The sequence below is a fragment of the Polychytrium aggregatum genome (assembly GCF_025602895.1).
Source record: "Polychytrium aggregatum strain JEL109 chromosome Unknown BJ171scaffold_41, whole genome shotgun sequence".
Classification (NCBI taxonomy): domain Eukaryota; kingdom Fungi; phylum Chytridiomycota; class Chytridiomycetes; order Polychytriales; genus Polychytrium; species Polychytrium aggregatum.
Window position 1 is genome coordinate 82,121 of NW_026516243.1, and position 27,490 is coordinate 109,610.

Genomic DNA, 27,490 nt, shown 5'->3' on the forward strand with positions numbered 1-27,490 from the left:
GCCCGAGCCGGTGCCACTGCCCCAATTCAAGCGAGGCGCCGCGGTGCCGTTTCGAACAAAGTGCCACCCTTCTCCGTCCATGCGAAACCACTCGGGCTGTTTCATCTCACTTCAGCACATTTCCGGCTACCCTTATCTCTAGCTCTTTGCCGCTGGTTGTTGGACACAGCCAAATGCCCATCACCAGGGCTTCAGCTTCGTCTCCTCCTCATCCCCCCCCAAAAAAAAGAGTGTCCTTGGGACAAGGCATCGCTCTCGCGACCAAGCAAACAAAACGACACATGCGCATCTCCCTTCCTTCGGCCGCATGGGCGAGGGCACACATCCGCCGAGAATCGTCCATGTCCATGTCCATCTGATGTCCATTCAGCACACACACCCCCTTGCGACAAGACGCTGGTCGTCGCGAACCATTGGTGGTGCTCGACATGTTTGCGTCGGGTTTCCTTTCTCCCCCCACGACGCCCGCGCTGCTATCCTTTCGGCTTCCTGGCGAGATACCGCTCCACACTGACGAAATGGGCTCTCGATACTCTCGCAGCGAGGTGCACATCGTCGTGGCTTCTGGTAGAGGCTCTTCGGGCTCTCGTCTCCCTCCTCTTCCTCCCCCCACACCAGATCTGCCCATGCGCATTTCGGGTGGGCAAGTGTCTGCTGGCCTCGTATGATCTCCGCGGCTTTGTGCTGGGTGGGCTTCGTCCCACACTCACCTTCGCCAGGAGCTGGTCCATGACCATTGTTGCTTCGGTCACATAGGCGTCGCCGCTTTCCGGTTTTGCTTCTCCTCCTCCTCCTCAAAACCCTCTTTCTCGCCATCGCACCCGCGATCGTTGTCGCCGGGATTGCGTGTGCCCCTCCTGCTCAGCGTCGTCTCTCGGTCCGGTCTCGCAGAGGCACACCGGATCAGTCCGCCTCCTCCTTCTCGTACCCGCTCCCGTGTGGCGGCCACTGGCCACACTCCACCGCCGTCGGCTTCTGATCGGCCAATGCTCAGACAAAGCTCAGACAAAGCTCTCCTCCTCCGTCCATCTCTGCGATCCACCCGCCCGCCTCCGAGCACATTGCGTGCACATCATGTCAGCTGTGCACCACTTCCTCGTTCGTTTGTAAAGGTGGCATGTGCTGAGGCATAGGGCACTCACCCGCCCACCTTTATTTTCCTTTCCTGTCCTTTGGGTGATGAGGATCCCTCCCTTCCTCGGCTCGAGCACTGAACCAAACTACATTCTGTGTCGCCTTTCCCACAGACGTTTCATGACAGGGGGTGGCTCGATCGATGGGACCTGGCGAGGCGAGGAGGCCAGCGGTCGGGCGGTGCCGGAAGAATTGCAAAACTATGTACATGTGCGTTGCTCCTGCCGTCCAGCCCCACTGGTTGTCCACGAAACCCGCACGTCTGCTTGCACAAAGAGCCGGCTTATCCCTTGGCAAGGCCCAATTCACACGGTCCAGGGCGCTTGCGACCATGGGTCCCGCGGGAGAGGGTGCAGGCGAGGGCGAGAGACGCGGGGTGGGCTGGAGCCTGCCTCGTCTCGCTGCCGACGACATGGCCGTCTCGCCCACCCCGCTCCCAGGCCCTCTTGCAGGGCCCGGAGGGACGCCAAATGAGAAAGACTGCCATGGGTTCGTCGCTGCCGCGCTGTCGCAGGCACGCCCCGGCCCGGGCAGAGCGGCCGCCATTCCTCATCTTGATCGTCACAGCACCCGGTCGGTCGATCGGTGCGGTGTGGTGCGGTGCGGTGCTGCACAGCAATCTGCCTTGGGTGCTTGTGCTTGCGCCGGAGGATCGTGCTTGGTCCATTGCAGGTTTTGCATATCCACGGTATGTCTCGCACGTCCATCGTATGCAGAGGCATTCTTCCAGACGAGTATAGATCGACGGATCCTGTCGAGCCATTGGCGATGTCGGCTGTCTGCTCGGGTTGCTGCTTTGGCTGTCCCATCCGACCAGTCGCGATCCCATTCAGCTGTTGGTTTTTGCCTTTGGGCCGCCGGCCATATTCCCACGCCCCTTCTTGATCAGTTTGCGGCCACTCGGTGTCCTGGCTTGTGCCGTGTCTTAATGCAGTCGTGGTCTCGACAGGTGCGACCAACTAGGCTCAGCTCAGCTCGGCCCAGCTCGGACCGGGGCCGAGTCGGCTCAGCATGCGGATGCGACGAACCGACCAACATGGGCTATGGGATCCTGTCCCTGCTCACCCGGCCAGCCAGTCAGTCAGTCAGCCAGTCGGTCAGTCAGTCGGCCAGTCGGTCTGCCTGTCCTCGCTCAGTAAGTCGGTCTTGACGCTGTCCTTCTTGGACGACCCAGCTGAGTTGGGTGGGCGCTGATGAGATAGATTGGGCTGAGCTCCTCCTTGGCCGTGTGCGACGCATCCACCCCTCCCGATTGGTGTTGTGCGGACGATACCCGAGGGAGGAGGGGCCCAGGTCGATCCCGGGCTGATATGGAGTGGGCCGGACTGCATTGGTTGCGCTGGTTGCTGGCCTTATCGGTGGCAGTTGGATCGCTCCGATGAGACACTGTTATCGTTGGGTGGGTTCTCATCTTGGATTCAGCCGTTCTTGCCGCCGGTGGAGAGCGAGGGAGAGGAGGGGGGCGAGGAGAGAGAGAGAGAGAGAGAGAGGCGCGATTGGAACTCCTCGGAATCCAACCGAGCATGTTGAGATGATGGAGTCGGGAGTTGCGAGCCGGGGAGACCTCTCAGTGCCAAGAGGGAGGAGCCGCAGACTCACCGCACCCATCCTTCACACCATCATCGACACAGCCGAGTCCAGATAGTCCACAAACTTTGCAATCTCGACCACAAAGATGTCAAAGTTGTGAAGCACCTCAGGTGGATAGCTGTCGTCTTCAAAGGTATAGTCGTCGGCCTCGGGGTGTCGGAGACGGTATTCTTGTAAGGGCAGAAACCCTTGTCGGCGAAGCTGGATCCGATACGGGTCCACAAAGGTCTTGGCCAGATTGCTTTCGTTCGCGGTGGGGGGCATGGTGGCATGGGCCGCGGGCGCTCCCGAGGCGATGCGTTGTGGAACGGGCTTCTTGAGCGAGCTTGGGGTGGACCGAGGCAGTTCCGATGGACCTTGGCTCTGCCCGGCGTCATCGTTGTCGCTGGCGAGAGCGGCGACGGTGGTGGTGCTGGTGGTGGTGGTGGTGGTAGGTTGGGCAGTGGCTTGCGACGGCAGACCAGGCACCTCGGGCTCGCTGCATATCGGCTGCATGTCACCCGAATGCTCGGTCGCCACGCCGCTCTGTGCATCGGATTCGGTGTCGTCGCCAAAGATGGCCGAGGTCAGATCCGAAGACTTGCGGCTGACAAACCAGGCGTACTTGCACACCGGGAAGATCTTGCCCCCAGCTGCTTCGTGGCGAGCTTGCTCCTCGTCCCGCATGAACTGCTTCATCATCCGCTGCAGCAGCGGCACCATCATGCCGCCGGGATCCTCGAGTCGCTTGTCGACTCGATGGGTAAGTTGGAAGGTGCCTTCGGTCTGCCGCCAGTTGCCAGTGCAAAAGCCGCCGATGATCTTGTCGTGCGACTTGCGACCCTTGTTTGCCGCCGACAGACCGACGGCCGATGACGAGGACGAGGACGAGGACGGGCCCAGGAGAAGCGACCCGGCCGATGACGACGACGCCAGCGACGACGATGACGACGATGCCATTGCCGACAGAGTCTTCTCGCGCTGGGCCTTCTCGGCGCGGTACCGCTGCTTGCGCGAGATCAGCTCCGGAATGAAGGCGATCGTCAGATAGCCCTTTTGGTTGTCCTTGCGCTGGGTCAGCAGCGGCAGGATGTCGCGGATCCACATGGCATCCAGTCGCTCTGTGATCTTCTCGAACGTGGAGAAGGATTCAAAGTGCTCCATCACCCGCGACTGCCCGAGCCGAAGCAGCCCCACGTCCGTCCAGATGCCATGCATTTGCTCGAGAAGCAACTGTCGCTGCCACTGCATAAAGTCTTGGTCCGACGACAGGCCCGTGATGGTCTGGCTCTGGACATTGGCAGTGAGTGGCAGCGCCCAGGTGACGTACTCGATCTCGTTGACTTCGCCGATGCGGTCGTGCGGAAGTCGGCAGGTTCGGCGGGCGTACCCAAACAGCTCGGCCGGTCGCCACTTGCCCGTGCGCCAGTGGCCGCCGCCACCGCAGTTGGAGCAGAACTTGTACTTTGTGGTACACGGATCGCACACGAGCTGCCAAAACGGAGAGAGGGTAAGTGCAGGACGGCGGTGTGAGAGGCATGGAGAAAGCAGTGCGCGCTGCCGGGGTGGCGATCGACATGGGCGGCGATGCAGGCAGCAGCTTATCGCCCACCTCGATGCCGACGGCGTTCTTCTTGGATCGCAGGCTTTCTTCCTCGATGGCAACCCGCCCAAACCCAAAGGCTTTCTTGCACACGTCGCAGGTAAAGTACTGGTCTTGGTCATGTTCGTATTTACGCTTCCGCTTCGAGGCGCCGATCAGCCGCGAGGCGAGCGGCTGCCCAGACCTGTCTGGGTCGTCGAGCCCATGGTCTTGATTCAGATCCTGCGGGACTGCTTGGCTGGGCGCTGTTCCGTTGCTTGCTTGATGGCACGACACACAGTCGAACTGAGAGATGATGCTGTGCGAAACGAAGGCTCCGGACGCCTTGCCGAACAAGAACGCCTGGCCTTTCTTTTGGTTGCATCCGCGGCAAAGCAAGGCTTCCTCGAACTTGTTCTTGCGGGGCGCCGACTCGACACCCCCGGGCGGGTCGCTCTTTGTGGACGCCGAACCTGGCACTTCGGCACCGAGGTAAGCCGCATCGGGCGGAGAGGTTCTCGCGGCATGTGCCAGAGTCGGCCGGACATCGGACTGAGGATCGGAGACTGTGGACGGGTGGGGTGCTGGTGGTCGGGCAGAGTCGTGGGCGAGGCTCTTGGTCGACCAAGATGGCGGCACTTGCGATATGGCCTGGTTCCGGAGCTGGCTTTGAGAGTGAGGATCCGGGTAGACGTCGGTCCAGTCGGAGCGAGTACCCGAATACGATGCAGATGTTTGCGGAGGCTGCAGTGCCGAGAAGATGCCGGGGCCGGCCGCTCTCTGAGAAATGAACCAACAGATGAATGGACGAACGGATGAATGGATGAACGGGCAGAGGCGTATGTGCAAGACCAAGAAGCAACCTCGATCGCAATTCCCCCGCCTGGCAGCGTTCTCGGAATCAACTCGGAGCCCAAGAAACACTCCTGCTGTCGACACCGACTTACATGTTGCGACGGAGCCTCGAATGCGTCCCGAGGATCGGCCAGATTAATCGGATGCAGCGGCTCTCGTCCCGAGCGAGGTGCAGGGGCGGCATACTGTGCCAGAGTGCTCCAGGATGCCGGAGGAGACGAGTGCAAGCCATCGCCAGCAGCCGGACCCGAGGGCCGGGCAGCGGCCAGGGTATAAGACGACAGGCCCGGTGGCAGGGCTGACGAGGAAGGGCGCAGGTCCGAGGAGCCATGGTGGTACGTTTGCTGATACGGAGGCTGGTGCGGCGGCGGATATGGCTCCAGCGAGTACTTTTGCGGGTGCTGGTGGAGCGATGGCGGACGGCCAGAGCCGGATGTTATCGGGTCGGCCAGTGGCGGAGGCAGCCGCCTCAGCGTCGAGGATTCGTTTACAGGCAACGGACGATGGGCAAAGGCATCGATCGAGTACGCCGAGAGCGACGAGGCCGGCGCTCGGTCCCGGGCATAGCTGGCCGGGCGTTCGGAGATCCGTGGAGGTGGCAGAAGAGGAGGAAGGGACGAATCGCCGGGTCGGCCAGGGCCGAAAAAGTCTCGAGCACGGAGAGGCAGCAGCGCGGACGGAGGCGAGTCGCCTGGATAGAAGGCCGGCGGATGCTGGTCGTCTCGCCGGAAGGGCAGCTGGCCAAAGGACAGAGGATTACTCGGCAGCGGGGCGGCCGGTCGGCGATGCAGATCGTTGGGTACCTCGGCGGGATCGAGCGGGCCGTATGGGTTTTGATAAGGGTGGTTTGGGATAGACATGGCGGCGGGGGCGGCGGGAAAAAAGAAAGGATATACAGCGGCGAGTTGGATCTTGGATGGCGGGATGAGTGTCCAAGGATAGGGGGTCAACGCACAATCAGCAGCGAGACCACCAGGGGTGGATTGTGGGGAGGGACGCCAGCTGGGCGAGAAGAACGATTGCTGGCTGTGGAGAGGGGCACTGATGGAATCGCAGATGAGCGGGGGAGGTCGCAGGACTGGTTCTCCAGCAAAGGTGTGTACTCAGCCCAAAGAAGGAGAGGGGCGACAGACGGGAAAGAGTGGGTGCGAACAGAGGTAAAGAAGCGGATCGGCTGCAACAAGCAGACGAACGGACGGAGCAGGACAGCAGACAGAAGCGGGGGGGGGGAAATCGACTGCAGACGGTGCCGTGGGGCCGAATCGTCAGTGGGGATGGGCAATATACAGCCGCAGAATCGGAGCAGAGGCGAATGGGGACTGGTGTGGGAGACGGGGAAGGGCAGGACAGGGGAGCGTTGCAGGTCAGAAAGTCACGACTGAATGCCCAATCCAGGAGACCGAGTGTTCCAGAACAGAAGAGCACAGAGGAGATGCTGTTGGTGGGGCTTTATACCGCCGTCGCGGGGGGGGGGCACTGGAGTATGAGGGTGGTAGGAGCGACCAGTGGCCGGCTGGAATGCTGAGGATCGGCGATCGCGAGGCGGGTGAGCCAGGCGAGCGACATGGGGGGAATGGGGCAGAGCGGCGGAAGGGAATGGGATGGGGACGGGGGTGACGAGCCGAGATGGGCCCGGAGAGGCCGTGGTCGGTGCAGCAAGGGATCGGGCGGCGGACGGCAGTTGAACGGCAGTTGAACGACAGTTGAACGACAGTTGGACAGAGGGGGGGGGATCGACCGTGAGAGGGTGGGGAACAAGGCTGGCAACGGGGAAGGAAGTTGGTCGAAAGTGGCGGCTGGGGTGGGGTGCGGCGCCGGAGATGGGCATTGGTGGGAGGGAGATGTTACATGTTGCAGCCGGTCGTTGTCGAGCTGCGGGTGGTTGTTAACTTGCGGTCTCGCAGCATGCAGTTGTTAAATTGCAGGTAGGACGCTGCTGGGGTGGTCGTTGGTCGTTGGTCGTTGGCAACATGTGCTTCTTCTGCCGCATGGACCAAATTGCCGGGGGGAGACCACGCCGAAGGATTTGCATCTGAGCCAGCGCCGTCAACAAACACTGGACGGGGGAACGGCGACGGGGATGCGGTGGACGAGGGCCACGCAGGTACCAAAGGCACATCGTGGGGGGGGGAGGGAGCGAGATGCTGTTATACGGCGGGACAGACCGGGTGGCTCCTTCCCCACTTTACCCCGCTGGGTCCGCTGGGTCCGCAATCGAAGCGGCATCGTTGGATATACACTCGTTTGGGAGTAATCACATCGCCTTTGAGAGTCATTGCATCGGATGCACCTCGATGGAGGCAAACAAGGCCAAATGCTTCCTCCGGGGAAATGCACCTCCGACCGCTGATGTCGGCCTGCCCGTGGTGCAGCCGGCCTTTGGTGGTTCAGAGCACAAGGACTCCATGGCGACCATCCTTTGGCTGTCCTGTGTGCACCGGCATGCCGCCCGGCCCCCCCCCCAACATCCCCGTCGAGAGGATGAGGGGTGGAATTGCCTTGTGGTTGTGCATCCACCATGGGCCTTGCCGATGCCACCGACGGATCACCTCACCCGAACGGCCGAGCGATTCAGCGGCATTGCAGCGTTCACGAAATGGTACGTGTGGCATGCAGCGTTCACGAAATGATACGCCATGATTATCCGCACTTGTGTTTTCCTCTGTGGTTGCCAGTTGCGGGATTGGTCGTGTGTATTCGGTGAACCAGAACGAAGAGCCACCAGTCCTCGACCGGGTGTCGCATTTGCTTCGCAACTGCTCACATATACCGACAAAGACAGTAACAAAAAAAAAGGACCTATTTGGGAGACGGAAGGACCCGAGAAATAGTCGGAGCGATTTTAGGGACTAGGCCAACAGTCGTAACAATTTTTAGGGATCGAGAGGTGGTCGGAATACCGATGGGCGGAAATAAAGGAAAGAAGTAGAAAAAAAAAGAGGAGGGAGGGGAGGGGAGAGTGTCAAGCAACCAGGCTCGAAATTAGGATAACGGGGCAGCGGTTTCTAGGAATTCAAGAAAGCGAGTCAACTCAGTCACAAAAATGTCAAAGCTCAGCGGATTCTGGCCGGCATAGGACCCGAGATCGGCCGTAAACTTGTACTGGTCCACCTCGGGATGCTCGAGCCGATATTCGTGCAGCGGCAGAAAGCCCTGGCGTCGAAGCTGGATGCGGTACGAGTCGACATAAGACTTGAGCGACTCGGTTTCTTTGGCGAGCACCGACGACGGCTGCTGCTGCTGCTGCTGCTGTTGCTGTTGCTGTTGCTGGATTTGCAGTTGGTGCTGCTTCTCCTGGCAAGGCTCCCAGCTGGCGGTGCTTCCGGTCTCGGAGCAGGACGGGTGCTCGCACGACTTGCGGGCCATGAACCAGACGTAGCGGCACTTTGGGAGGCCGTGTCCGGCACGCTCCATCTCGGCTTCGTCTTGCAGGAACCGTCGGAGCATCCGGTGGATCAGCGGCAGCATCATGCCTCCGGGGTCGTCGTGGCGCCGGTCGATCCGGTGGAAGAGCACAAAGGTGCCCTCGAGCTTCTTCCAGTAGCCCAGGCAGAACCCGCCGACGATGGTCTCGGACCGCTTGCAGGCATCGGGGCTTCCAGAGCCGTCGATGGTGCCTTCGACCTCGCCATCGCCGCCCTCGCCAGCGATGCCTGCTGCCAGCGAGGCCGTCACCGCCCCCCGGGTGATGCCTGAGCTAACCGTCGTAAGGCCGTAGTTTTCTCGCTTGGCCTTCTCCAGACGGTACTTTTTCTTGCGCGAGATGATCTCGGGGATGTAGCCGAGCGTCAGGTAGCCCATGCGGTCGGCGCTGGAATCACACAGGAGCGGATCAATGTCGGCTCGCCAGAGATGCTCGATCTTGGTCTTGGTCTTGTCAAAGGTCGACAGCCGCTCGAAATGCTCCATCACACGGGACTGAGCCAGCCGGACGAGACCGAGCTCGATCCAGAGCTGGTTCATCTGGTTATAGATCTCATGGTGGGCGCCGGCGGTGGTGCCCTGGCCGCTGGCCATGGCCAGGGGCAGCTGGTAGGTGCTAAAGTCGACGTGATAGCTGTTGCCCATGCGGTAGTGCGACAGTGCGCAGGTCTTTCGGCCGTTCTGGAAGAGCTCGGCTGGCCGCCACTTGCCGGTGCGCCATTGACCGCCGCCGCCGCAGTTGGTGCAGAACTGGTACTTTGACTGGCACGGGGAGCAGATGAGCTGCAGCCAGGGATGGGGGGAGGGCGGGCAGGTTAGAGATGGGATCGCAGAACGATGGCAGCGCTGACGATGTGTCTCGGATCGAGACGAAAGGAGTGCCCGGTTGCTCCATGGCGCCGTTACCGAAACCAGACGATTCCCCAACGAACCAACAGCACACCTCTGCTTTGGCTCGACGATCCCGTTCAGCCGCACAAGCACCCAGCACCCAGCACACATGCATCCGCCCGCACAACCCACCTCGACGCCAAACTTGTTGTTGCGGTGGTAGATATCAAAGGAGAGCCGGCCCGAGCCAAACGAGCGCTTGCAGATGCTGCAGTCCAAGACCTGGTCGCGATTCGGGTAAAACTTTTTGCGACGGGAGGTCCTGCGATGGCTCTTGACGGGGGTATGGATCATCGGCAGGGACAGGGACAGGGACGACGCCGACGACGTCATTGTCGATGCCAATGCCAATGCCGATGTCGATGTCGATGTCGATGCCGATGCCGATGCCGATGCCGCCTGGGTATCGTACAGCAGCTCGGGGTCCATCGGGGGCACACGGCAGTTCGAGCAGTGGAAGCGGCTGATTGCCGGCTGCGGGAATGACTGGGCGTCGCAGTGGAGCAGAAAGAGTGCCTGGTAGCTGCAGCTGCCGCATCCGAGCACCTCCTCGATCTGCTTGTTTTTCTTGCCGGGGGTCTTGGGTCCGCGCGGCGCCGCGGCGGCAATGGTTGTGGCTCCTGTGACTGCTGTGGCATCGTCGGGCGACGACCGGGTCGAGAGAGGAACTGTCGGGCTCTTGACCATGGCATCGATCGCGGATGAGGACGAAGACATGGAGCCACGCTTGGCGCTCTGCACCAGGACGGTGTCGCCGTACCAGTCGACGAGCCGAGGCAGTTTGTTGGAGCCCTGGATGGACGGCTCGGGCCCGCGCTTGTGCAGACCCGTCTTGAGGGCCTCACTCCCAAGAGGATGGCCGAAGGAAATGAAGCTGGGAGGATCCAGACTGGACATGCACGGCGAATGGTACTTTTGCTGGACTTGACCGACGACGGCGTGCGGGGAGCCGGGATGGGGTGTCTCGACTGGTGAAGGAAGCGGCGGTGTTGCAGGACGGAAGCCGTACAGATGCCGATGGGAGGAGCCCGAGGGCGGCGAGTCCAGCGGCGTCGCAAAGGAGCCGCGGGGATAGCCAGTGGAATAGCCGGTGGAATAGCCGGTGGGGACAGGGAGCGTGCGGGCCAGGTCCGAGGGCGAAGGCGAAGGCGAGGACGATGCCGACCAAGAGAGTCTGTAGGGATGGTGCTCGGGCTGGGACGAGTATCTTGGTCCATGTGGATCTGTTGGGGAGCCACCCCCATAGACAGGATCCCACGGATGGCGAGTGGGCCGAGGATGGGCGGAATGGGGCGACGGCTGAAGGGCGCAGGATGAAATCGCGAGTGTGGCATGTCGGTGCGGGGGGGGGAGTGTATGTCCCGATGGGATGCAAGAGCGGTTTGTGAGATGCAATGCAAGAGCGGGATGCACAAGACATGCATGCAGGCAAGCGTGCGGATACAGGTCGAGCTAACGACACCACAGCCGAGCAAACACCACAGCCGAGCAGGCGAACAAACACAAGCGAGTAACCGGGCGATCGCAGCGGCAAGGACACCCAAAGGACCAATCGTCGCCGCGACTGCAGCCTCGGAAGCGATTCCCACCCTGGTCGCTCCTGGCCCACCCCCCGCCGCTTCCCATGGCTGCCCCTCCCGAACCAGGACGGGCCAGCCCCGCTCTGGTTCGTCCTTCGCGGCGACAACCCACCCAACACACACGCAGGCATCATATGGCACCGCCCCGTGGTCTTACCGAAATGGCCGGCAGCGTCGGCGCCGAGTCGTGGCCGGGGTGTGGATGGTGGGGCAGTCCTCGGGCGAGGTCGCCGCCGTCGTTTCTGCCGGCAGAAACGGGGCTATGACTATGGCCATGGCCATAGCCATCCGATCGGAACACCGGGGCACCAAAGAGAGGCTGGCTTCGATCGACAGGCGACGCCAGCTCGCTGTCGCGGAAAGTGGCCAGGTCCGGGTAGTTGTGCGAGAGCCGGGTTTCGGGCTGGATGGCCGGCGGGCGCATGGACTCGGGCGACTTGAAGTCGCCGTGCCCGGGATAATACTTGTGGTCGCCAGAGACAGGATACTCGGCGGGATATCCCGCCGGCCATTTGGGAATCACAGCGGACTCGGGCGAGGGCAGCGCCGAGTTCTGGTGATGGTATGCTGGCCGATAGGAGGCCGCAGCCGCAGGAGGATCCCGGGAGACAGATACAGACTCGAACGAGAGAGGCGGCGGACGCAGGTGAGACGATTGGCGATACTCATCAGCAGACCGGACCGCAGGTGAGAGCGAGCCCAGGGATAGCCGGAGGCGAGCGGGCAGATCCTCTGAGGCGTGGGAGGGAGGCATGGAGTAGGTCGGGGAGGCTGACGGCGAGGATGGGCAACTCCAGGGTCGGGGCGAGTTGTTACGGAGGGGGCCACTCTGGAGGAGCGACGCACGACTCGACGAGAAGGGGGTGGGGTGAGACGCAAATGAGGAAGCACTTTCGATGGCAGTCGATGGCAGTCGATGGCAGTCGATGGGAAGGCCGGCAGATGGAAAATGATATACAACGATGGAGCAGTGGCGAGACGCAGTATCCGCAGAGACAGGGCAGTGCCAAGATGGAGCAAACGGGTCGGGCGATCTCGGGAACGACGACGCAGGCAGACTTTGGGGGAAGGGTGGCCCTTTGGGGAGAAAGCTGGGGGGTGGTCTCGCGGGAAAGAAAAAGTAGTTTGGTCAGAGAGTGGTGTTGCTCGGGCCAGGTGCAGGCAGGAGCAAGCAGCGGACTGGAGGACCAGGAAGCGGGCTGGTTAACGACGGGGTGGCTGATATATCTCTGGAGGCGGCGGGGGATGTGGCAATGGGCCTGCACCAACCCCCCATGTCGGCGACGAGGCCACAAGGAACGTTCGACATCCTGTGTCGTCTGTTTGGGCGAGGGGCAATCGGAGGACAGCCGGGCGAGCCGCTTTCTCCCACCCCCGCGACAAGGCCAAGGCGGCCAAGGCGGCCAAGGCGAGAAAGAAGGCCAGAGTTGGACCCAGCCGACCTGCCGCGCGTGGGCGCCTGGGGTGGGGAAACCAAGTCGTGCCGGCGGGGAAAGATGGGAGGGGGAGAGTGATCGGCCGGAGCAGTGTTGCCGGGGCGATAAGGCATGGGCAAAGCAGAAAGATGTCGCCGGGGGGGAACGATGGGGGACGAGCGAGCAGTCGGGGGGTGTGAGATTGTGGGTGTACTTGTGGTTGTACTTGTGGTAGTAATTGTGGCTTTGTGGATTGGATTCACTTGCAGTCGATATACCATTGCATTGCTGCTGAACTGCCGTTGTATTGCCGTCGCATTGCCTCGGGGGATGCACATTCGCTTCCCAGCGGCCACTAACGACTCTCGGACGCTGCGGTGCACATCGGACATGCCCACTATCGCTTTCCACGAACGACTGCCTCTGTCACAACGCTTTGCATTCAACGACCATGATCTGCAAGGCCGGTGTCCCTGCATCTTCCCCCCAGCCCAACCAACCGACCAACCGACCAACCAAACCAACCAGCCGCGTCCCACAGCCAGGCGCAAAAAGAAAGGACGTGCTGCCGAGCCCACCCGAGCCGGGCCGCGATGCTTTGTTGGAGGTGTCGCCGCGAGAAGCAGCGGCTGGCGCGGTGGGAGGGTGGGTGCAAATCCGGCCGGCTGCTGAAGGGGCTGGGCTCCAACGTGTGTGTACCAGGCGCGGGCAGCAAGGAGGAGGGAAGCGACGGCTGTGGTGAAGGTTGTGGTGGTGGACACGGATGCTGGAGCGGTGGATGTTGACTTTCGGATATCGAATGAAGCGCTGAATGCAATACTGAATGCAGTACTGAATGGGGTATCGAGTGGAGTATCGAGTGGAGTATCAACACCACTATCAACACCACTATCAACACCACTATCAACACCACTATCAACACCACTATCAATACAGGTATCAACACAGGTATCAACACAACTATCAACACCACCATCAACACAGGTATCAACACAAGTGTCGACTCCACAGCGCCGGTGCTTTCCCACCGAGCATCAGTGTCAGTAAACACCACCAGTGCACACCGCTAAAACACCACCACTTCCCACGATCAATGTCGTTGGCCCACAGACCCCCCGCCCCATCGCATCATCTCCATCCGCTGGTCGCCCATGCTTGCATCATTCCGTGGCGCCTGTCCATCGTCCTTGCGTCTTCCTGTCCATCCATTCCACCACTGCCGATGTCACCTCCCGTCGATACCACTCGGCCATCGTCACCTCTTGCCCATCAATGCCACCCAGTGACCCTCCTGGCCGACTGGGCACCTCGGCCCACGCATCCACGCATCCAGCACACGCATCCAGCCGTTGCTCCACAAGGCCCTGTCGTCCCCTGCCGGCTGCTCAGCACGGGGACGGCCCTGCTGGCCCATTTGCTGCTGCGGCCACATGCACCTTGTTCCATGGTGCGGTCCCACCCGCTCGCACCACCCGCCACGACATCCGCTCATCTCATCGCATCGCTTCTTGTTGGTCTCCCGTTCCGGTGCTGCAAGAGGACAAATTTGCCCGCCTGGTCCTGGATGCTGTCGGCCCTGGCTTTCCCACGGCCAGGATACTCGCTCGCACCGGTCGCACGCCCGTCTTGCTCCTCCCCTCACATCCATGCTCCTCCTCCCGTCCATGCCTCCTCGAGCTGCTTGCCTCGTCTCTGCTCTTTCCCAGAGGCCTCGCTGTCCATCGCCACCCTGTGTTTCCGCTGGCGCATCCCCACCCCCAGTGCGAGATGGCTTGTGCCCCGACCGGGATCGGCCTGCCGCTCTGGGCCTTGCTGCCAACAAGCAGCCCGCCACGGCCTCATGACAGCATCATCCCCCTTGCTCTTCCATCTCATCTCTTTCCTTGTCGCCTCGGGTAACGCCCTGATGGCCGCATCACGATCGTGGGGAGGGCGCCCGCGCTGCCTGGACTGGGCCATCGCCGGAGCCACTTTTCTCCTGTCGCGGCTGGTGCGCAGGGTGGGTCCTCGCTGCCCACCTCCCGTTCTGCCCTTTCTGCCTGTTTGCCATGCCGCAGGGCTGCCGTGGTTCCCTCGCCCACCCTTTTTGGTTGTCACAGCCCGGCAGCGCCCAGACAGAGCCAGTGTATCGCCCCGCGACATCGCCCAGGAATCCCCTTGGGACATCACCAGGTCGTTCGCGGCTGGAGGCAAAGGATCCCCTCACGTCCTTCCTCTTGCTTTTGCGCTTCCCTGCTCTGGGCAAACGGGAAAGGCTGGGCCAACTGCACCTTGCGGGTGGTGTCGAGCCCGAACCGCAGCGCAAGAGATGACTCCCGCTGGAGCCGGGGGAGAGAGATAAGCCCTTGCTCTTGCAAAGGCGAAGGGGGAGACATGCGACCCGACTGGGCAGATCATGGCGCAGAGCACCCAGCATCGGGGCCGCAAGCAAAAGGTCCAGTGCTGCCGGGGCGCTTTGGGGGCTGGCCCCTCGAGGCACCCCCTCGAGGCACCCGCTTGCCGCAAGTGTGTGCAAGTCCCCCCTCCCCCGGCAGCTCCAGGCCAGCCTTCCTCCCCCAAACCGCCCCTCCTGCTTCTCAAACTGCCTCCCATACCTGCCATTTCGCAGATGGATCAACATGTGTGAGGCACATACTCGGAGGTGTATCGCCGGGCAGTACCGACTGGCCCTTCCCACGTCGTTCTATTCGGTCCATCAACCCTCTTCTTGGGCCACCCGCGTCTGCCGCTTTCACACCAGGCGCCCAACGTCGCCGCCCCGGGAGGCCATGTCGGGTTGGTACAGATTGACGAGCTCGGGCCGGTTCTCGGGAACAGCCGGCTGCAGGTGCGGGTCATAAGCATACCAATAAGTCTGCTCGTGCAATCCCCATTTGCCGCCGCGCCTCCGGAAGCTCTGTGGGTCGTGGCGTGAGAGCGAGCCGTCCGACTCCATGTCGTCGAGAGCCACAATGTCGCTATGGCCAGCGTTCTCGTCCACAATCGTCACCTCGGCCGTAATGTCGTACGATCGGTGCTGGTTGACAACCAGCTTCATGTGCCCGACAATCGTCTCGAAGGCGTTGACGGCCAGCGGCTCCTTGAACAAGAACCGCACTTGCTGCCAGTGCGTGCGGTCTGCGCCGGGCGCCGTCGATAGGTTGATTCCGCCAAGGTCAATGTCGAACCAGCCTGCGATGCCGTGGATGATTCCTGGGACAGACAAGTAAGGTCAGACCCGCCTCGCGTCAACCAAACCCGACGCCGTGAATCTGCTGGTCGCAGCGGCGCCTGGCTCGAGCTGGTGGGCAAGAGAGCGACGCACTCACCCGTGTAGGGAATCTTCCACTTTATCGGGATCGTCATGTTCTGCAGCTCCTCCATGGAGATGGTGCGAAAGTCCACTGGCAGTGGCAAGCGACGGGCACCGTTGAGTGACTTTGGCGAAGGGGCATCGACGTTGCCAACCGTGCTGATATGGTTCTTGCTGGTGCTCACTCACCGATATGACGCACGGCCTCGCCGAGCACCGAGCGCGGGTCAAATGCACCGACAACCGGCTGGCGGATGTGGATGTGGATGTGGATGTGGATGTGGATGTGGATGTGGATGTGGATGTGGATGTGGATATGGATGTGGATGTGGATGTGGATATGGATGTGGATGTGGATGTGGATGTGGATGTGGATGTGGATGTGGATGTGGATGTGGATGTGGATGTGGCCGGGTGGTTAGTCTTCGCTGTCGAGGTTGCAGGAGCACACGGCCTTTCGTTCCCGTTTCCCGTTGGATGGCCGTCCCAGCTGCATTTCGGGTCACGTACCTGTCCAAAGATCTCTTCCCGAGCGTCATCGACCAGCGGGCTAAAGTCGACACCGTAAAAGTTGTCCTGCTCCCAAAACCGGACCTTGGTCATGGTCGTCAGCCACAGGTTGTGATCGGTAAACTGCAGCAGAGCCAGATGGTGTTGCACACCAAATCCAAAAACGTCAGCCATCCATTCGCTGGGTGCAAGGTCGCCCAGAGCCACATTGTCCTGCTACCCTGAAAGCCTTGCTTGTTGTGACGGAGGATCGAGCATCTCGCCTTACCGGTGCAATTGCGATTGTTCCAGCACTTGGGATCAGGGTTCCTCCGGGCTTCAGGAAGCGGTCGCGGGCCACCAGATACGACTCCAGCATGCGTTCATGGACCAGCAGCACGCCGATCGGCTCGCTGATGATGGTGTCGACGAGCGGGATGTCTGTCACATCCTCGATCTTGCCTACAGAGGGTCCAGAGACAAAGCAGGATATCGATTGGAACATGGCGAGCCAGACAAGTGCGAGCCCAACGCCGAGTGCGGGATTGATGGTGGATTGCAACCAGCCATAGTTACGCCCTCGTCGCCATGCTACCGTCGCCTGTCTGCGTATCCACTCTGGTCTCTGGTGAGCTGTGCGTGGGCTGCCGATCCTCTGTCTGTGATGGCTCGACTATCCTCGAGTGGTATGTTGCTGGAAGCTGACCTCACCTTGGATCACCTTGATCCGGCCATGCATCCATGGATTCTTCGTGATGGCCGCGTCGACCATCTTCTGGATCCTGGTCGCCATTCCAGATGCCTCGACTGCGTACACCATTTTGGCTCCGGCCTGGAGGGCAAAGTACGAAAGGATGCCTGTCCATCGTTCCGACAACCGATCGTCCCCGAGGCAAGCATGAGCATATGTACCCATACACATACAGACAAACCGTTCCCGGCAGCCGGCCAAGCCAACAACTCAAGGGCAGCGGGGGCCGCTCTGGCTCGATCGAATACACATCCGGAGCCACCCTCCCCCCGAGGCGGAGAGACGATCGTCGACATTACCACTTCCGGCTCCGACGTCCATCACGATCTTGTCCTTGAAGTGGTCGGGTCCATTCTGGGCGATGGCCGACTGGTAAAACGACGTTCGCACCGTGTCCTGCAGCATATTCTGCTGATGGACAAACTGCGCTGCAGTTCCAGAGAAGCGATCGTGCAAAGCAGAAGCTGGGTGTGAGTGCGCTGACTGGCGGCTGCAACAGTGCCGATCTGCAGGGCGGCACCGAATCGAGCCGACCGATTGCCCAGGACATTCATTCTTTGGTGCTTGCTCGGCTGGCTGGCTGGCTGGCTGGTTGTCTGGTTGCGATCCGGGTTTGGATCGGATAGCGCCCCTTGCCGGTGCATCCTGGTGTCGTGAGGCTCTGCAGACTTGGGCCTGCCGCAGCGCCACAGCACGCAGGTACTCACCGTAGTATGCAAAGTATGCCGGGTCCTTCTCGTTCGACATGCTGCAGGATGGCCGCTGGAATCCGCTGGATCGCTGGCGATCAGTCGCAAGATCAGGCTGGCTTCCGGCTGGGTGCCAGGGCGCAATCGATTCCAAAGGCAGCCCGCGTGTGTGTGTGTGCGTGACTGGGGCGGCGCTGATTGGCCGGGATCGCGGCGAGACGAGACCGTCCTCGGTCGGGCGAGAGCGTGTGGCCAGGGGCTCTCTTGGGCTGGCTCGGATTCGACAACGGGCTCTGACCATCATCACCCGGCCTTGCGCGATCGTCGAAAGCAGCCCTCTGCTCCCGCTGGGCCCCTCCGTCGCAATCGCTCCGCCATGGGCTCTGCCAGATCCTTGATGCGTCTCTGTCTTCGCAGCTGCCTGCTTCTGTCGCTCGCGCTCTTTGCAGCGCCGGCGCAGGTGTGGGCCGACTCGCCTCCCGTTCGCTCGGCGCTCCTTGCCTGGGATGCTCCCCAGATCCAGCTCGAGCTTGTGTAAGCCGTCCCAGTGCAATCCAAGAGCATCGAGCCGCATCGCTGGAGGAGGGAAGGGCAGACCGACGATGTGTCCGACCTGCAGCGAGTACTCTGGCGCATTCACCGACACGATTGTCTGATGATGCTCACGCTATCTTATCCCGCATTGCCGTCGTCATGCCTGTGATTACTCATCGACGATACCCGCTCAACGATGCCCTCTCCCCCTCGGCGATGCATGCTCGACGGGATCACACTTGGAAACTCAAACGCATTGACATGTCTCCAGCGAGCAACTCTATGCCACACAGGGCTCTGCATTTGTGTTTCCCCTGGTCTCGCAGTGGGCAGAGTCGGGTCTCTTTGCCTCGCAGGACTCTCCCAAGCACCTCTATCAGCGGCTGATCGACGCCGTCGCTGAGCTGATCCCAGAAAACGATTTGTCGATGCTCAAGCTCTCGCTGGCCATCCATGAAGCCGCCCCCGCCATCCAAGCGTACCACCACTTTTACAACAACACCGTGCTGCCTGCATTCCAGTCGCGCGGTGGGCAATCCAAGTTTGATCCCGAGTGCGCTGTTTGGGCCGATGTCAAGGGCCGCCAGGCATGCTCGGTCGCCGCCTTGGATGACCTGATCAAGAACGTCGGGCAGCTCAATGGACATTTGTATGTGCGGCATGTGGACAGACTCTTTGTACTGCTCCTTGCAGCGCACAGCCGATTCCAGACTTGTCGCCAGCCAGCTAACTAACCCGATGCAAACTCGAATTACTCGTCCAATCTGCCATCAAAAACTCGTGCCGCCGCTCTGCCCCTCCACCAGCCCCGAGGAGCTCCCCCTTGACCATATCTACGGCAAGACAGGCTTCCCGCTCGTTCTCTACGCCAATGTCGCAGCCGAGAGCTTCGCCCCGCTCCACAAGCGACTGATCCGCCTTGCCGACTCGGGTGCCTTCCGGTACATCCTGCGGTACCGCCCACCTGCGCACTCCACCGCCGAGCGGCTGCATCTCTCTGGCTATGGAGTCGAGCTGGCCATCAAGAGCACCGAGTACAAAGTCACCGACGACCGCGATGTCGCCGAAGGTGTGTAGGGAACTCATGGGCCGATGCCGATGGGTGGCTGTCGGTGCTGATCAACATCCGTCCAGGCGAATGAACGGCCGCTGAGACCAAGGAAGCACTCGATTTGCCGAGCTCGTGCTCCGAATAGCAATGGCCAGAGCCGTGCATGTCATGGATCCAAAGCTTTCCCTCCTCGGAACCTGAACTGACTCTGTGCATGCGTTTGCAGGCACCGAAGCCAGCGCAACACCGGAGCGCGTCGATACTTCGAGCGAGCACGCTCTTGATCTGGACGAAGAGACCCCTGTCGTCAAGTCGCTGACCTCCAAGGATCTGCGCGGTAAGCTCCCTCGAACCAAGCCGCCATTCACGGTTGCTCCAGCGCTGGACAGCCACCTTCCGTTGATCGACTTGCTCGCGCATTCACTCCTTTATACAATCTGGCGTTTCTGACGATCCATTTCCGCGCCTCGGCGGACTGCTCGCCCCTCCTTAGAGCTGGGCCTGAAGACGGCTCAGTACATTCTCGACAGCAGCGACCCTCTGTCGACCCTGGCCAAGGTCAGCCAGAACTTCCCAAAGTACTCTCACCGACTCGTCGGCCAGGCTATCAACGACACCCTGCGTGATGAAGTTGGACAGAACCAGGTCACGATCATGAACGGCGGAACCAGCGCCTTGTGGCTCAACGGAATCGAGCAGGACATTGAGCGTCTTGACATCTATCGGTAGGTGCACCTCCAGCCTCAACGGTGTGTCCATATATGTCTCTGGCACGATGGCTGGGGCGCCATGAGGCAGATCCAATTCGGCGCCTCGTTCATGCTGCCTCTTCCCATCGGCGGACTCCTTTGCTCCGTCTCACTCGCTCGTCCTGACAACCCCTCCCATCGTTCCTACCTTGGACCCCAAGCCTGATCAAAACCATTCGATCCGAGTCCAAGATTGTATCGAGCCTCAAGTCGCTTGGCCTGACCTCCAAACAGTCGGTCGACCTCCTGACGACGTCGCTGGTGGACACGTCGACCCCACAGGGTCTGCCTTGGGGCGAGAGCTTTGACGTGCGCGATCCCAACGTGCTGTGGTGGAACAACCTCGAGAAGGACTCTCGATACATTCACTTCCCCAACTCTCTTCGAGAGGTACGACCAACCTCCAGTGGGCAATCGATGTCGACTTCTGGATCGTATGGCCTGGCGACTGGTTGCATCGAGTCAAAGCCGAGTGAAACGTGCCTCCGCTCGAAGCGAGATCCGGGGCGGCCTCTCTATGCCACCCCCCCCCCGACAAATCACCCCATCTGGTCACTAACTCAACACTGTTCTTGTATGCGCCGGCGCTAGCTTCTCCACCCGTCCTACCAACAGGGTCTCCGGTACATCCGAAAGAACATTTTTTCCGTCGTGATCTGTGCCGACCTCTCCTCCACCGACCACCTGCACATCCTCAGCGAGACCCTGGACTTTGTCGTCAAGGGCGTGCCTCTCCGATTTGGCTTCATACCACTGGCAGGCGACGACGAGACTTGTAAGCAACGACTCGGCCTTCAGTCCACAGCAGCGTGATTGAGACTCTTGTTTTGGCAGGAGAAGGGCGGAGGGACCAAGGTGGGAACGTGCGCGTCCGCGGACACCGTTTGCTGACTCGATTGTACTCCTTGTGCTCGCTGCGCCAGCAACCCTGGCCGTCAAAGCTTTCCAGGCCCTCTGGATCGCCAACCGCAAGAGTCGGAAGCATCAGCGGCACTATATCGAGCAGGTGCGATCGCTATTTCACTAGCTGGTTGCTTGTATGCAGCCTTGATCGGCAAAGTCGTCGCGGTCGGCAGGATTGGACGACCAGAGCTAACTTGTACCCACTGTCGTGTGTCTGATGCCGATCGGCTGTATCCCTACATCTGTACCCATGGGTGCATCTCATACTACTCCATGATCTGGCCTGAACGCACCAGTTGCACAAGCATCTGGTCAGTGCAGCCGCCGGATCAGTGTCGAAGGACGAGATTGTCGACTCGATCCACGCCATCTTCAAGGACATGACCGGGACCGCCCTTTCCAGCGCGCTCGCTGAGCACAAGGATGAGATTGACGCCTACATGAGCCAGATCCACGAGTTCCAGTCCAAGTTTGGACTGTCGCGCAAGGGCGGTATGTTCTTGAATGGAAAGTATATCGACCTGGACGAGGTAAGCAGCACCGCCAGTTGCGAGCCGGCTCGGGGGCATCGTTGACTCGAGAATGACTTTATTCATTTGTCCTCCTTCGCCTCTGATCGCTCTCCACCCCCATCTACAGTCCTACCAGCAGGCCATGATGCAGGCGTATTTTACCCAGCTCGAGTGGCTGACCCAGCAGGTTCGTTTCCCTCTCAATGTTGCACGGCGTCGGCATCGATGTTCTTGACCTTGTCCAAGCGTGCCGCACCGCTCTAGCCCCTCATCTTGTCCGGTGCAGGGCTGACGCTTCGCATGTGGCCATGTAGATCTACACCCGCCAAGTGAGCGACAGCACAAAGTCTCTGTACAACTTCTTCCTGGGCCTCCCCGGCGTCTTCAAGCGGCGCAACCCATACATCTTCACCTCCGAGGCGCATCCGCTCCGAATGGTGAACCTGATGGGTCTCAAATCCGAAGAGCACACCAATCGCTTCGATAAGCTTGTCTATCTTACCGGCGTCGAGGCGCCTCAAGCTGACGACAGTGCTGAAAAGCCCGAAGCCAAGGCCCCGAGCAAGAGTGGTAGCGATGTCTCCCTTGTGATCATCTCTGATCTGGAGTCTCAGGATGGAGTTGACTTGGCTCTCGAAGCACTGGAATATGTGGTAATGACTCGTTAGAACCGGCACTGCCGCTCCCGCTCAAGCCAGTTGCTGGCATTTCTCTGGCTGGGGATCCGATTTGCTCCGTTGTCTGGTCTGCTCGCCTTGATTGCTCACGACGATTTGCATCGACTCTGCCCCGTTGCGCTTGCTCTCAGCGCGGTGCACCCGACGTCCGCGTCAGCTTCGTTCACAACCCTCGGCAGCCCACCAAGGTACTCAACATCAATCAGGCTCTTGGCCGTCACGACGGAGGCGCGCTGGAGCGTATCAACCATGCCAGCGAGATTCTCAAGCTTGGTCTGGCCTCGATTCGCGCCGACCACGATGACGCCGTGCCTTTGCTCAGCCAGAGCTTTGTGACGGAGGAGTTGGGCCTGAACTCTGGCGATCGCGCCATCCTGATTAACGGTCGAGTAAGTGTTGCTGAGAGAAGCCAATGGCCGGGACGAGTCTGTTTGTGGCTGCCTCAAGAGACAGCTAATCTGCCGGGTCCAGTATCCCGGGCAGCCAATCTCGGCATGCATTGGTTTGCCATACCCTGCCTTCGTTTCTGATGCGCCTTCATTGGATGCTCTAGGTGGTCGGACCGCTCGCTCCCCAGTTCCAGTTCGCGGCCGAGGACTTCAAGACCCTAGTCCAGGCCGAGCTCCAGCAGCGCATCGGCACGGTTTCCAAGAAAGTCCGTGGGATCCTGGGCGATAGCAGACCTGCGTAAGCAATGATACGGGTCTGGCTCCTGCCGTCCCTTTGCACCATGATGGAAATGCAGCTTGGACTTTCTCGCAAGCGCCAATGACTCACCAGATCGTCGCCTCGCTTTGCATTCTGTCGATCGATACGCGGTTGCGTGACTCTGCAGTGATGAAATCTCGTCGATCATCCAGAAAGTGACATCCCTGGCTGGCGCTGTTGCTGCCGAGCCCGCCGGACTCTCCGCCACAGTGCAAGATCGGGCCTCGGCTGGAATTCTGGTCCAGTGGAAGGACAATCACTCGTATGTATCTCTCGCCCATCAGGTGGGGATGGTGTGCCTCTGCAGCGTCGCTGACACTTTCTCCGTTGTGACTCGCTCGCGCGTGGCTGCCTCAGTGCCTTCCAAGTCGGAGATGCCGATTCTGCCTCAATCCACATTATTGCGGTCTTGGATCCGGTCAGCAAGGAGGCCCAGAAGGTCTCGTCGATCCTGAGCGTGCTCTCCAAGCTCGGCGGGATTCACATCAAGGTCCGGATGAACCCGCAGCTTAAGCTTGTGGATGTGCCCCTGATCCGATTCTACCGCTACGTACTCTCGCCCGAGCCTGCTTTTGACGACTCTGGCGCCGTCGCCAGGGTCTCGGCAGAGTTCTTCAACATGCCTGTGGATCCCCTGCTCACGCTTGGCATGGACGTTCCCGGGGCCTGGCTTGTCACCGCCGTGGAGTCTGTCCACGACCTCGATAACATCAAGCTCTCCAAAGCCAGCTCGGTCGAGGCCACCTTTGAGCTCGCGCATATCCTGACCGAGGGCCACGCGCGGGAGATTCCTGGAAATCGCCCGCCCCGTGGCCTGCAGTTTATCTTGGGAACCGAGTCGAGTCCGGCTATGGTCGACACCATCACCATGGCCAATCTGGGCTACCTGCAGTTCAAGGCCAACCCGGGTGTCTGGCGGCTGGGTCTCCGCGAGGGCCGCAGCCACGAGCTCTACACGATCGAGGGCGCCAGCACCAGCAGCACCTCGACCTCGACCGGAGCCAGTGACAAGAACGGCGTCGTCCAGGTCGTTCTCAATTCGTTCGAGGGCGTCACGATCTACCCTCGAGTGCGCAAGCTTCCAGGGAAGGAGAAGGAGGATGTTCTGCAGCCCGAGAAGCAGCCCGAGGCAAACACTGGCTTGTGGGCATCGCTCAAGTCGCGGTAAGTGGCATCGCGAGTCGATAGGCACAATGTGCAATGTGCAATGTGCAATGTGCAATGTGCAATGTGCAATGTGCAATGTGCAATGTGCAATGTGCAATGTGCAATGTGCAATGTGCAATGTGCAATGTGCAATGTGCAATGTGCAATGTGCAATGTGCAATGTGCAATGTGCAATGTGCAATGTGCAATGTGCAATGTGCAGTATGCAATGTGCAATGTGCAATGTGCAATGTGCTTCGGTCATATTTCGCATCCCCAGCCCCTCCCCGCTGGAGTCGGTGATGGCATGACATCTGATCGGCTCGGTCCTGCATGGTACTCTCAGGGTCTTTGGCGCCCCCGCCAAGAACGCAACGACCATCAACGTCTTTTCGGTCGCCTCTGGTCATTTGTACGAGCGCTTCCTCGGCATCATGATGCTCAGCGTCGTCCAGCAGACACAGAGTCCCGTCAAGTTCTGGCTGATCGAGAACTTTTTGTCTCCAAAGTTCAAGGTAGCATTTGCGACTCTGTTTGAGCGAGCGAAGCACATCATGGTCTTGGAAGATGCAGCATGATGCAGTGTCGCTTTTGTGGATCCTGCATGGTGGAGGGTGGACTGCATATCGAATATCGAATCCATGGTTGGTTGCGATGCTCATCAGCTTCGACATTCACTCCTACCTCCCGTCGCACTTGCACTATCCGACAATCAGAACTTCCTGCCTCATCTCGCGCGAGAGCACAAGTTCGATTACGAACTGGTGACATGTGAGTGTTCGTCCAGACAGTCGCTGTTGTTGCACCCCCCCCCTCAACGCTTTGCTGCGAGTGCACCGATCCGACGGTGCTGCAATCCCGGCCCTCCGAGCTGCAGCATTTGGTAGCCAATAACTCATCCTGGCCGCACGTCCCCTTAGACAAGTGGCCCCACTGGCTCCGAGCGCAATCCGAGAAGCAGCGCACGATCTGGGGGTGAGTCGATGGATTGTGTGGCTGGTCTGAAGGTGTGCTGTCTCGGAAGCATCCGCGACACTCGCCTATCCCGACTAAATCCGTCTTTCTATCGCCCTCCCATGCCCGGCACCGCACAAGATACAAGATCCTGTTCCTGGATGTCCTCTTCCCCCTGAGTCTCGACAGAGTCATCTTTGTGGACGCTGATCAGGTATAGTCGCTGTCGGTGTGGTGTATGTCTCGTTTGCAATGGGTGATACTGCCAGGTCGCTGAGCTGCCTCTTTGGTTGTGTTGCTAGGTGGTGCGAACAGATCTCAAGGAGCTCGTCGAACTCGATATGAACGGCGCCCCGTACGGCTACACCCCCTTCTGCGACAGCCGCAAGGAGATGGATGGCTTCCGGTTCTGGAAGCACGGCTACTGGCAAACGCATCTGCAGGGCCTGCCTTACCACATCAGTGCCCTCTACGTCGTCGACCTGGTGCGCTTCCGCGAGATGGCGGCGGGCGACCGCCTGCGCCAGCAGTACCAGATGCTCAGCGCCGACCCCAACTCCCTTGCCAATCTGGACCAGGATCTGCCCAACAGCATGGTCCACCAGATTCCGATCTATTCTCTGCCTCAGGAGTGGTAAGCTTGAGTGATTCGGCCGGCGATATGTGGGATGCAAGTGCATGTCGGTGGCAGGAGCCTGCTGGGCTGCCGTTGTGTGAGAGCAGACTTCGGGGTTCTGACCCATATGCTCGAGTTTGCTGACGATTCCGTCGGCTTGCTAACAACTGTCTGTTTGACTGCAGGCTTTGGTGTGAGACCTGGTGCAGCGACGAACAGCTCAAGACGGCCAAGACCATCGATCTGGTGAGTGTTTGGCATCGACGTCACGGGCGATGTGTTGGCCGACCACGACGGCTCTCCAGACATGGCCGAGGCAGCAAAGCCGACGCAAATGATGCACCTTGATGCACCATGGCCGTTTTGCGGTGCTGTTCTAATCCGACGTGTGAATCTGTAACCGCCAGTGCAACAACCCGCTGACCAAGGAGCCCAAGCTCGAGCGAGCCCGCCGGATCCTGCCAGAGTGGGAGGGTCTTGACGAACAGGTGCATGCAGTCGAAACCAAGGTTGCGACTGCACAGCAGGACGGCGGCGGTGGCAAGTTCAAGGACGAGCTGTAGGCAGACCCGATTCTCTTTGAGTTGGTTGGTTGGTTGGTATGCGACGGCTCGTCCGTTTGCAGTACAGCCAGCTCCGCTTTCCTCTGGGATCAATAGAACTCGCACCAGCGACTCTATCTGCTGCTGCTCGTGCACGGCAAAGTGATAGCGGACGTGGATGCCGTCGACATGCCGGGCTTGCCCTGCATTCCCATGCCAGATGCAGCATGGTTCTGCGGATTGCAGCGACAGCGCGTGCTGCGGAACCGGGGTTTGAGCGGATCGGCACCGACCTGGAAGCGCCTGCCCCCACTCCGTATCGCCAGGCACGCCCTATCTGCTCGTGATCAAGCTTGTCGCTGCAGCAGATCCGAGGCAAAGGCCTCCCAGAAACGAGCACAAGCTCCCCTCCCCTGACACAAGCGAGGGACAGGCTGGGAGCACAGCATCACATGCGCTGTCGAGACGATGCAGAGCAGGGTTTCGGCTGCAGCAACGCACTGAGGCGTGGTGCGCTCCAAGGACATCTGTATAAGATGGACGCCAGGCGCAGGATGCTGCAGCCGCTGATGCCGATCGACGACAGCAGGTGGATGCAGAGCCATGAGGGAGGGGGAGCATGTCTGTTTCTGCAAGACACGGCTGGCACACACTGCGGCCGCACCACACGCAATATTCCCGCGAGCGCAACACAAGCACCGAGGACAGGAGGCGAAAACCTTGAGCCGCAACAGCTTCCCGACGAACCCAGAAAGCGAATGCTGAGCAGCAGGCACAAGGATGCGATCGCTCCGCCTTTCTTTTTCTTTGTTGGCGGGAGGGGGTGCGCCACCGCCGCATGAGCACCGACAAGTTCGCGTGGGCAGCGACGATCTCTGGCAGCGAGCACGGACAACAGAACGGGCAGAGGCACCGTGGCGACCCGGGGGGTGGGAAGGGTGGAAGGATGGGAGGCGGAAGCCGCCGACGGACAGATGCCCGAGCATGGGGTCGGCCTGTAGCCACATGAATCGCAGCGAGCGACGATCGCCTGATGCGCAACGGCAGCAGAGGCAAGAGCGGCAACCGCCCATGCAGCCAGCCGAGTCAGGCGCACAGAATGCAGCGAGGAATGCCGCGGGCTGGGCGATTGCCCCGGGCATCAGCAACAACAGCAGCAGCAACAGCAGCAGCAACACCAGGCGGCTGGTAGTCGGCTGCCGCTGCCGCCAGTGCGCTTTCGCTTTGCATCCATCTGCTTTCTGCATTTGCCGGCAAGGCAGATGCAGGAGCAGGACCTGACCCCTGTGGACTGGCCGGCTGAGCCAGTGGGGGGGGGGACGAGGCGGCAGCCAAAGCAGAAAGGCGCTGCAGCCCGACCAAAGCCGACAGGACCGAGGCCAAGCCGGAGGCCGAGCGGGAGGCCGAGCTCGACAGGGAGGCAGGACG

General features: G+C 60.6%; 5 protein-coding genes across 5 annotated transcripts; 2 read left to right on the forward strand and 3 right to left on the reverse strand.

The window, feature by feature from the left end:
- Nucleotides 1–1,065: 1,065 nt before the first annotated feature.
- BJ171DRAFT_216101 (uncharacterized protein) lies at nt 1,066–2,515 on the forward strand. The gene has a single exon (XM_053106422.1). It carries the CDS (start codon nt 1,277–1,279, stop codon nt 2,282–2,284), a length of 1,008 nt encoding a protein of 335 aa, XP_052963299.1. The 5' UTR covers nt 1,066–1,276; the 3' UTR covers nt 2,285–2,515.
- On the reverse strand, nt 2,515–6,353 carry BJ171DRAFT_216106 (uncharacterized protein). The gene is made up of 3 exons (XM_053106423.1): nt 5,233–6,353; nt 4,316–5,065; nt 2,515–4,194 (listed from the first exon to the last, which is right to left on the reverse strand). The coding sequence occupies exons 1-3, from the start codon at nt 5,998–6,000 to the stop codon at nt 2,746–2,748; spliced, it is 2,967 nt and encodes a 988-aa protein (XP_052963300.1). The 5' UTR covers nt 6,001–6,353; the 3' UTR covers nt 2,515–2,745.
- A 1,693-nt stretch (nt 6,354–8,046) lies between these two features.
- BJ171DRAFT_216128 (uncharacterized protein) lies at nt 8,047–11,892 on the reverse strand. Its single transcript, XM_053106424.1, has 3 exons — nt 11,192–11,892; nt 9,587–10,753; nt 8,047–9,346 (listed from the first exon to the last, which is right to left on the reverse strand). The coding sequence occupies exons 1-3, from the start codon at nt 11,786–11,788 to the stop codon at nt 8,123–8,125; spliced, it is 2,988 nt and encodes a 995-aa protein (XP_052963301.1). The 5' UTR covers nt 11,789–11,892; the 3' UTR covers nt 8,047–8,122.
- A 3,178-nt stretch (nt 11,893–15,070) lies between these two features.
- Nucleotides 15,071–17,779, reverse strand: BJ171DRAFT_518752 (S-adenosyl-L-methionine-dependent methyltransferase). The gene is made up of 8 exons (XM_053112279.1): nt 17,689–17,779; nt 17,281–17,409; nt 16,942–17,088; nt 16,520–16,692; nt 16,252–16,374; nt 15,931–15,988; nt 15,758–15,832; nt 15,071–15,641 (listed from the first exon to the last, which is right to left on the reverse strand). The coding sequence occupies exons 1-8, from the start codon at nt 17,726–17,728 to the stop codon at nt 15,181–15,183; spliced, it is 1,206 nt and encodes a 401-aa protein (XP_052963302.1). The 5' UTR covers nt 17,729–17,779; the 3' UTR covers nt 15,071–15,180.
- A 188-nt stretch (nt 17,780–17,967) lies between these two features.
- On the forward strand, nt 17,968–26,204 carry BJ171DRAFT_518753 (UDP-glucose:glycoprotein glucosyltransferase-domain-containing protein). Its single transcript, XM_053112280.1, has 22 exons — nt 17,968–18,204; nt 18,476–18,853; nt 19,011–19,273; nt 19,482–19,592; nt 19,749–19,980; nt 20,166–20,394; nt 20,596–20,779; nt 20,928–21,010; nt 21,204–21,437; nt 21,547–21,606; nt 21,734–22,072; nt 22,228–22,485; nt 22,650–22,783; nt 22,932–23,066; nt 23,162–23,968; nt 24,297–24,465; nt 24,667–24,721; nt 24,871–24,925; nt 25,046–25,118; nt 25,207–25,538; nt 25,706–25,766; nt 25,928–26,204. Exons 1-22 carry the CDS (start codon nt 18,047–18,049, stop codon nt 26,081–26,083), a joined length of 4,506 nt encoding a protein of 1,501 aa, XP_052963303.1. The 5' UTR covers nt 17,968–18,046; the 3' UTR covers nt 26,084–26,204.
- Nucleotides 26,205–27,490: the final 1,286 nt, after the last annotated feature.

What these genes read in the sequence shown, in the direction of transcription:
- BJ171DRAFT_216101 (XM_053106422.1), top strand. Translation starts at nt 1,277, where the DNA reads ATGGGACCTGGCGAGGCGAGGAGGCCAGCGGTCGGGCGGTGCCGGAAG.
- BJ171DRAFT_216106 (XM_053106423.1), bottom strand. Translation starts at nt 6,000, where the DNA reads ATGTCTATCCCAAACCACCCTTATCAAAACCCATACGGCCCGCTCGAT. An exon ending in TCGAGGCTCCGTCGCAACAT is followed by an intron (nt 5,066 to 5,232) that starts GTAAGTCGGTGT and finishes TTCATTTCTCAG; the next exon opens with AGAGCGGCCGGCCCCGGCAT. An exon ending in AGAACGCCGTCGGCATCGAG is followed by an intron (nt 4,195 to 4,315) that starts GTGGGCGATAAG and finishes CCGTTTTGGCAG; the next exon opens with CTCGTGTGCGATCCGTGTAC.
- BJ171DRAFT_216128 (XM_053106424.1), bottom strand. Translation starts at nt 11,788, where the DNA reads ATGCCTCCCTCCCACGCCTCAGAGGATCTGCCCGCTCGCCTCCGGCTA. An exon ending in CGACGCTGCCGGCCATTTCG is followed by an intron (nt 10,754 to 11,191) that starts GTAAGACCACGG and finishes TGCGCCCTTCAG; the next exon opens with CCGTCGCCCCATTCCGCCCA. An exon ending in ACAACAAGTTTGGCGTCGAG is followed by an intron (nt 9,347 to 9,586) that starts GTGGGTTGTGCG and finishes CCCTGGCTGCAG; the next exon opens with CTCATCTGCTCCCCGTGCCA.
- BJ171DRAFT_518752 (XM_053112279.1), bottom strand. Translation starts at nt 17,728, where the DNA reads ATGTCGAACGAGAAGGACCCGGCATACTTTGCATACTACG. An exon ending in CCGGATCAAGGTGATCCAAG is followed by an intron (nt 16,693 to 16,941) that starts GTGAGGTCAGCT and finishes GACCCTCTGTAG; the next exon opens with GCAAGATCGAGGATGTGACA. An exon ending in CGAGGCCGTGCGTCATATCG is followed by an intron (nt 15,833 to 15,930) that starts GTGAGTGAGCAC and finishes TGCCACTGCCAG; the next exon opens with TGGACTTTCGCACCATCTCC.
- BJ171DRAFT_518753 (XM_053112280.1), top strand. Translation starts at nt 18,047, where the DNA reads ATGGGCTCTGCCAGATCCTTGATGCGTCTCTGTCTTCGCAGCTGCCTG. An exon ending in CGATTACGAACTGGTGACAT is followed by an intron (nt 24,722 to 24,870) that starts GTGAGTGTTCGT and finishes ACGTCCCCTTAG; the next exon opens with ACAAGTGGCCCCACTGGCTC. An exon ending in AAGCAGCGCACGATCTGGGG is followed by an intron (nt 24,926 to 25,045) that starts GTGAGTCGATGG and finishes GCACCGCACAAG; the next exon opens with ATACAAGATCCTGTTCCTGG.